The following is an 8636-nucleotide window of genomic DNA, read 5'->3' as shown; positions in this document are numbered from 1 at the left end:
ACGCTATCCCCATTCAATCCTTTTTTTTTTTTCAGTCTCTTTGTAAATTGATGTCTAAAAAAAAAAGGGGGGGTGGGGGGCAAAAGATAATGACCCCTAAAAATGACTATCATGCTGAAAAAAATGTTTACTCCAAAAAAAAAAGAAAAAAACCTGCCTCTCTGCTTGCTGATCAAATCTGTATCCACAGACTTCGGTCTTCCGGCATGGTTCAGCAGAGTCCAGATGTTGCAATCGTTCCAACAGGGTGTGTGTGTGTGTGTGTGTTTGGTAAGAGACACTGAGGACAGCTGATGTAATGACTATAAAACATTTCCAAGAGTTCGGGTGACTGGAATGCTTTCAAGGAAGACATTGTTTGGTAATGGCTCTTGACGGTACATGTGCTCAGATGACTTCAAGTAAGAGACAGGCTTCAAATAAAAAGTTAGAAAATATTTTATTTACAACAATTTTTTTTCTTTTTTCCCCAACTGTATTAATCCAATCCCTTTTCTCAGCAACCCCCCCCCCTCCCCCCATAGTTTACATTTTGCATAGATACAACATAATTTCATTGTAAAAATTATAGCTCAACCATTTTTTTCAGAATTTGAAATAAAACAACTACGGCTGAGAATCCAATTGGGTTTGACAGACATCCATATGAAAATAATACAAGGGACTGTATATATATTATACATTATACGTGTATAATATATATAATATGTTGTTAAACGGCATTCATTTCACAATAAAGTCAAACATCAAATCTTAAAGGCACAATATTGCATGTAAGAGCTGACATCATCACGGTAATGTGCCCTTAGTTGGCTTCATACTTTCTCACAGTTTGTTACAGGTGACAGAGACTAAAATATGTTACAGGCCACAATCTGATTTCTATCTTTGGATAAAGCTGATTAAAAAGAGATAGCACCTTCACCCCGATGCAAACATCGAAAACAACTGTTTGTGCATTGTTTGTGAGTGTGTGTTTGCGTGTGTGTCTGTGTGTGTTTGTGTGTGTGAGCATTCACGCATTTGTGCGTGTTCGCAGAGGTACTGAAGCACGTACCCACTGCTGCTGTTGTCTAAGACGGTTGTAACGCAACATGAAGATAAGCTGCACATGAACAACACATACTGTACTGTGTGACACAAGGTGTACAATATTCACAGTGATACATTTCTCCTTAAGGCACTTGAAGCAGGCTGTGTTGAGCATTCACAATTTGATGCTTGAGCTTGCCAATAAGAAAGTCCCCACTCTTTCAGTTACTCATAGATACTCATCCTGATTGGTGCAATAGTTTCGTATTTAAGTTGGCAGCCTACTCATAGCGAAATGTCCAGGCTCAGCAGTGGCTAAATGACTGTGCACCACAAGTTATTCACATGCTGCTGTCTAGACAAGATCTAAAACTCAGATTCTGTGTCTTTCCTTGATTTCTCTTTTTCCTGTTCTTCCCCCATCTCTTTCTGTGTTTCAGTCAGTCAGTCAGTCAGTTAGCCTGTCTGTCTGACTGCGTCACTTGTTTCAACACACCAGGAGCACAAAGTGCTTAATCTCAACTCATGATTTTAAAAATAAAATCTTTTTACTTTCTATTTTATTTCTCTTTCCACTTTTTTTTCTCCTCTTCTCCTGTTAAGTTCTAATACAAGTCCTTCATGATCTCCTGCAGGAGTGGGTGTAAGCACATGTCCACCTCGGTCTTCTTCAGCAGCTGGATGAGGTGGACGTGGTCCGTGACGATCTGACGCAGGTCTGTCATCTTCTGGAGCAGCTTGGCAAACAGCTGCAGAGAGTCTGGGTGGTTTAGCTTCAGCTGCAGCTCCAGCGAATGAAGCACTGTCTCCTGAAGCTGCTCGATGGGCTTCACATTCAGGAGGCCTGGACGGTCTGGAGGGGTTACAGAGACATGGAAACACATCAAAACAGAGTGAAGAAAGGAATACAAAACAGGTACAGGTCCACAAGAGAAGAAGAATAGAGGAGACGGACAACGGTGTAAGGTGATATACATGAATGAATGAATGAATGAGAGGCGCAAATAACTAAACATTTACTTCCTATTAGATATCAAATGGTCATATCTGTGAATGGAGAATCCCTTAATTTAGCCGCCCCCTTATTGCCAGACCCAGCTGACTTATTGCTATTTACAAAAGCCTGCTTATCTTTATTTCAAGTTATAATCTCAGTGGTTTAGGTTAATAATTGATTTAAATATCAGATTTTAATCACAATCATGTTCAAGGCCAGACTTTTATCAAGTAGTAACATGCAAACCAGCAATATTAGATCAAATAGTGTGGACCTGTTCAGAAATATCAAAGTAAGGGTCCACAGGTCAGTTTGGTTTGCTGTTACACAAGCATTTAAGTTTGGATTTTAATCCGATTGTTTACTTTACTATTAAGTCATTAGAGCAATGTACAGCAAAAACTGTCATGCCCCCTGCACGAAATACTTTTCTTTTTTCCATAAATCGTCAATAATGGCATAAAAAAAAACATGACAGAGCAAGTAAAGTGAGGTATTTCTCAGTCACTCACTGGGTTGCCTGTGAAAGCTCAATTCATGTGTATGCTGTCAACACAACCCACACTTTTTGCTGTTATATGTACAACATGATGTAGCTGCTGTTTATTGTCCTCATGTGGAACTGATTCATTCACCTTTAGTTCTGCTCCACTTTCTTCCCAACAATATCTCGTGCCTCCAAGCAAGCTGATAAATAGGTCAAGGCTGGCACTAGATTGTGTGTCTATTGCATTGGGTTGATAACCTAGGTTGTCAACACTTTACATTCACAGTGAGCTAGACTGTTCTGATGCTACATTTCTGCCAGAAAATATTTTTTGTTGTAACTACACAACGTGAGAAGTTCATGAAATAAATTTAAAAACCTTAGTCACTTCCTTAAAGATATTATACATTTAGATCACTCTCCACTTTTAATTAAATGAAGAATTTAAAGAAGTTGTTTGACATTTGGGGAAATATGCTTATCTACTTTCTCGTCAAGCGATTGAGGAGAAGTTTCTAGTTTCTAGTTTGTTAAATATCTACAGAAACTGACAGAAAAACTTTCCCTTAAGCGCTACTACAACTCCTCTAGAGCTACTTTCATGTAAGCTATTGAAAAAAACAGCCTCTCACCCCCGCTGAGGATAATGACAGCCAGAAACAGCGCCATGTCGCTGTCGTCCAGCTCCAGCGTGTTGAACTTAACGGAGAACTCAAACTTTGGTTCCATCATTTGACAGAAAGGTTTCCTGAGACTCTTGAGGAACTCCCGCGTCATGAAGATCTGTCCATAGGAGATCAGTGTCCCGTCTTTGTTCATCAGAGGTGCCATCATGATGATCAAGACCTCAATCACACCATACTTCAACAAGGTGACCTGGGAAAAGAGTAAAGGGTTGAGGTCATGTTAATCAGATCCTAAGGGATGAAAGCTGGTTACCTGTTTGTTGGTTTGTTTATTTTTCAGCAGGATTACGCAAAAACTACTCAACTGGATTGCACCAAACCTGGAGTGATAGGGCATGGGCTATGGATGAACTCCCTGTTCTTTTGACTGTTCTTACTTTTTTAAATTACTTTCCTTAAGAGGCATTTTTCATAATTTTCATCAATTTCTTAGGAAATAACGTGTGGATCTTGATGTCAAACATCACATATGAATGGCGTTGAGATCTATGAGTTTGCACAATTTGGTGCAGATTCAGATGAAATGATATGAATTATAAATTATGCATTACACACAGAGTTGTACTCAGTATTTTTTTTTTAAATTTTTTCTTTCTTTATTGATAGTGCAGTAGAGAGAGACAGGAAATGGGGAGGCAGAGAGAGGGGGAATGACATGCAGGTAAGGGCTTTTCCGATGTGGGGGCCAACTGCAGCGAGGACTGTAGCCTCTACACATGGGGCGGATGCTCATCCAACTGAGCTACTTGACGCCCCTGTATTCAGTATTGATAGCAAGTAGCAGTGCATATGTCACCAGCAGTTTTTATGAATGCTTAACAGTATTTAATTCAACATGCAACTAATAAAATTACATAAAACAATAGTGGTTGTGACATAGCAATGAAACAATTCAGACAGCTGTAAAGCCGTATAACCATTTCTCCATTTCACCCAACAGGTAATAAAACAATACAGCTGTCTTGTGTAAAGATTAGAGATAATAAATAAATAAAGCTACCTGAGGACAAAAGACATGTGTGGGATTGTTTGGCTCTAGTGAGTGCCAGTCTAGTAATACGAAACACCTCAATAGATGAAAAACTGGCATCACTTAATGACAGAAATGAATGAATGGACGAGCAGCTGAGGCATCTTTGCATCTCACCTGATCATTTAGATCCAGATCAATGAACCCCGGGATACTCTTGGCGAACTCTGTCACTTCTCTCACTGCTTCAGCCGAGCGCGACTGACAGCTGTGGAAGAAACGTAGCTCCACAGCGTCCGTTGGTCCCTGTCCGCTGATGTTGGTCATTCCGAAAACACCACACTCTGTCCCCATGTGAACTCCTGTGACCCCTGAAATCGAATGAGATGTGCATAGCAGTTCAGCTACAGAGGTACGAGAGGAACTAACCAGCCCCTGCAAAGTTTTAGAATATCTTCAATGCAAACAACAAACTGATTTAAAGCTCAGTCAATAAAGGAACCTAACATTGTGGGATGATATCAACAAGCAGGAAATGCAATATGACGTTTCACACGGTACGTTGGTGCTACTAACCTCCGTGTCCAGCTGTGAGGGCAGAGGTCTGCTGCTGGTGCTCCTGGATGGGTATCTGCCTGCAGTTAATAAACTGCTCTCCTTCCATTAGAGACTTCATGTCATGGATGACAAAAGGCTGGAGGTAGAGAGGAAAGAATATGGAGGAAAAAGGAAAGGTGGGAGTAAGACAGAGCAGGTAGGGAAGGTTGGAAAAGAGCAGAAAGAAAAGCAAGAGAAAAAAAAAGGAGAGAAAAAAAGAAACAACGTCAGCTCCTCATAGGGCTCTTGAGGACATGTGAGCTACAGATGCAATCACACATACTGTCTATGCACTTTGGTCATGGCTCATTCTTCACCTGCAAAAGCAAACACTGCACATCTCATATGTCTTATGGGCAAAGTAAATAAATCTTAGCTGCAGGCTGAGGCAGACGAAAACACAATTTCCAGGTAAATGAAGCTTAACTGAGTTAAAGTCGAGCTTACTGTTTGGTAAAACACTGGCAAAGACATGCAGTGACCTGAAAGATGAATAGTACCATTCATACACTGAAATCTTCCCTTTTCATAGTGGTAAAATGAATAATTAGATGTCCTGCAGGGAATTACACAAGTTCTGAAATGAACATTATTTCCTGTGTGACTGAAACAAAAAAAATATAGCAAGAGGAACTGTGTCAGCTTTTTTGCTTGATGTTGCCTGTGTTAACTTTTAAAAGAAGAAACAACACATTCAGTCTCTTAGAAATGAAAAGTTCGGCTCACAGGCATTGAAACACACCCTTGTTTGCTGCCACAGACTTACTTGGTGAGCAAGCTAGCAAATGTTAGTTAGTCTTAGCAAACTTTAGATAGATGCTGCTGTATAACAGACAGACACAACCAGGGTGCATGTAACACAGACATTGATGAGTCACTTCATAACTGCTAGCAAAAGTAACTTTAGTTAAATTGAAGTTTAATTTGCTTTCTGTGAGCACATCATGTACAACCTAATGAGCAGAAAGCAGGTGTTCATGTTGCTGTTTGAAAATTCATCAGCTATACAAAGATTCATTTCCACTGCCTGGGTATCTGGCCAAAGTCGCTATGTCTGCCTTTTTATAATTGAATTTGGTTTGTTTATACAAAGAATAAATTTAAACTAAAGATACAATAATCTGGTTTCAGGTTGGGGTTATTTCTTGCTGGTCCATTTCCCTGGACTGATCAAATGTCTATTGCACAGAAACATCATCCCTTTTTATAAAACAATTCTGCAAATAACTGCAGTCACCAAGGATAATACAAGTTCCTTCACCTCTGATGGTGTGTGTGAAGTGCAGGTTAAAGTAAAAAGCATCAGCTCATATCAAAGTATAACAAATATAAATATTCTACAAAAGCTAAATCAATGATCCTCAAGTTCTTTCAGGAGGTTTGCTGTGGTTTAGTGAACAACCGAGGACTCCCTCACACAAACAGATGATTCAGTACCGTTTGGCTGCTATCACTCAGATGAACAGTCATAACAAGCAGACGAAAGAGATGCGGAGCAGCCTTGAACTTGAGCCGCGACTTAACCGAGAGAGAAGTAACAGGAAAGGGAAAAACCCAAGATGCTGCTTGTAGAGTTGGTCTTCAAATATACAGCCAATAATAATAATAATAATAATAATAGAGGGCCGAAGACCTGCAATTGGTGATATTTTGGTTAATTTCCATCCTTTCCAATTTACTGAATTGTTACTATTACTGTACTGAAGTAAAGGATCTAAGAGCTGGTTTCACGACTGATCCTGACTTGTGTTGGTCACTTAGGTTAAATGTTCCACTACACACTGCGCTATAAAAGAATGTAGTTTTGCATTAATCTGCTAGATTTATACATAGCTACATCCTATGTAGATCTCATACATTTTTCATTACAGAATATTCACTGCAGTTATCTTAGTTCAGTCTGCCTCACTCACTTGCAATTGAGTTGATGTGGATTTCCTGATTAGGTCTTTTTTGAATATTGAGATTCAATATGTCAAAACCTTAAGTACAAAAAGACAGACACAGATGATATCTCACATTTTCATGCTTCCAGCCAACACATTTTCCTACAGTCCATTAGTGTAAATGACCAAATGTCTTCATAAATTAGTTTGATTTTTTGAATAGGAAAGTTGAAGCCATTAGTGTACTGTACATCAGACTGCTGAGGAGCCATGTCATCCTGTTTCATAGCTTGACCACTGTAATCTGAGATATTTTCTAACAGCCACTAACATACAGGTAGAAACCAGTCGAGCCACTTTTTCTGTTGGAGCAGCAAAAACTGTCTGAAAAGATGTTAACATATGCAGTGGTGCGAAAGTTTGAACTACTTCAAGTGAAAGCTCCTGAACTCCTTCAGTTCAAAGTTGTATTGTTTTTCCCTAAATAGCTCCTTGTGTCATTTAAAACTTACAGCTGCACATGGGAGAACATCTGTATAATTCAATCTGTGATATAACGTGTAAGTCAATATACAGATATTTTTATAGCCAGGAAGGCTTCTTTATGTGTTTCCTGGCTATGAAAATATCTGTATATTGACTTACACAATATATCATGTCCTATATCTGATATTTTGGTAAATATGAGATTGTGTAAATTTTTGCTTGTCCTGTTTTGTAGCATTATGACGTTATTACTTTTAAAAATAAATGTACAATACTGTATGTGCTGTTTGGTTTGTGTGTGGTGGTTGGGTTGCTTCATCATATTAACCAAAACAGCTTTCAAAAATATAAAATTTGCACTGTACATCTCAATTATGGAGGACACAAAGCCGACAGGACAGAGCAACTGGTCCAGCAGCTCAGATCAGAGCAGGGTGAGGTGAAGTACAGTAAATGTTGATGATACGGCTGATGTCTCTCTGGAATCCAAAGATAAATGAGGGCCAAATGCACACGGCAAATAACTTATGAAAGGAATGCTGACAGTCAAATCAGGTAACAGGAGAACTGAGCTTTTGAACACTAAAATATGAAATCACACCTGAGATGATTTGCTGAACTGTTAAATACAGTATCATAAGAATATAATCTATAACAGATACATTTTGTATCTACATGTAATCATCATCTAAATGGTCAAAGTTTCCCTCACCACATAATTACCCTGCTCACGTAGCGAACAGGACTGCAATAAGTTCCAGTGCTGTAAATTTATTGCACTGTGAAGGTTCAATGGAAAGTTCAGTTATAGAAAACGCAGGCAAGATGAAGACTCCTACCATTATGTATACAAATAAATAAAAGTCAAGTAGAAGGCGGTAACGCAGTGCTGCTTACCGCGTTGTCTCCAGTCTTCCCAGAGAGGATGGCCCTGGCCTTGGCCTTGGTGAGGGGGAAGTATTTCAGATAGGCCTCGTACAGATGCCGGGACAGAGCCCTCAGATCTGCTGCCTCCGGGTGCATGTGCTCCATGTCGGACGAGAACTCAGCCAGCAGCTTCTCCTTCTCCGCCTGGGGCATTCGGCCAAAGCGAATAGCTGGGAAAGGAAACAGAAACATGCATTAGTTCACAAATAGACAAACACAGACACAGGTTGCCAGGCAGGCAGACATACAGGAGCACACAGACAGATAATTAAAAAGCAAGAGTAATCACACTGACTAGGAGGAGTGTTGACATATTAGATATATGTAGGTGGGTATCCATTTGTGACTTAAACCCCCCCCCACACATTCTAGTTCAAGAAGGAACACATCAAACCACTGAAATAATGTACCATCTCAAATCCATTTCATATCATTCAGCATTAGCCTTAATATTCTCAATAACACCTTAACAGCACACTAACAGCACTAGTTTATTATGTTAATTTGCTTGGTGACCTCTTAGCCCACTTATTGCTTAACTTTCAACTTTTTTATTGAGGTTTTTGGT

The 8636-nt window shown here is 39.5% G+C and overlaps 1 protein-coding gene across 1 annotated transcript; it reads right to left on the bottom strand.

Moving 5' to 3' along the window:
• Nucleotides 1–422: 422 nt before the first annotated feature.
• LOC111667647 (peroxisome proliferator-activated receptor gamma-like) lies at nucleotides 423–8270 on the bottom strand. The gene is made up of 5 exons (XM_023423375.2): nucleotides 8039–8270; nucleotides 4749–4866; nucleotides 4350–4543; nucleotides 3149–3392; nucleotides 423–1885 (listed from the first exon to the last, which is right to left on the bottom strand). The coding sequence occupies exons 1-5, from the start codon at nucleotides 8258–8260 to the stop codon at nucleotides 1638–1640; spliced, it is 1026 nt and encodes a 341-aa protein (XP_023279143.2). The 5' UTR covers nucleotides 8261–8270; the 3' UTR covers nucleotides 423–1637.
• Nucleotides 8271–8636: the final 366 nt, after the last annotated feature.

The sequence above is a fragment of the Seriola lalandi genome, unplaced genomic scaffold, assembly GCF_002814215.2.
Source record: "Seriola lalandi dorsalis isolate HSWRI2012SDOR001 ecotype SW California unplaced genomic scaffold, Sedor1 jcf7180002003600, whole genome shotgun sequence".
Taxonomy (NCBI): domain Eukaryota; kingdom Metazoa; phylum Chordata; class Actinopteri; order Carangiformes; family Carangidae; genus Seriola; species Seriola lalandi.
This window is presented reverse-complemented; position numbering and strand designations above follow the sequence as displayed.

Bases quoted from the DNA above. Each gene is read 5' to 3' on its own strand.
- LOC111667647 (XM_023423375.2), bottom strand. From the start codon at position 8,260: ATGTTTCTGTTTCCTTTCCCAGCTATTCGCTTTGGCCGAATGCCCCAG. The intron at 4,544-4,748 runs GTTAGTAGCACC...ATTCGATTTCAG, and splicing joins CCTCACAGCTGGACACGGAG to GGGTCACAGGAGTTCACATG. The intron at 1,886-3,148 runs GTGAGAGGCTGT...TAACCCCTCCAG, and splicing joins TGTCATTATCCTCAGCGGGG to ACCGTCCAGGCCTCCTGAAT.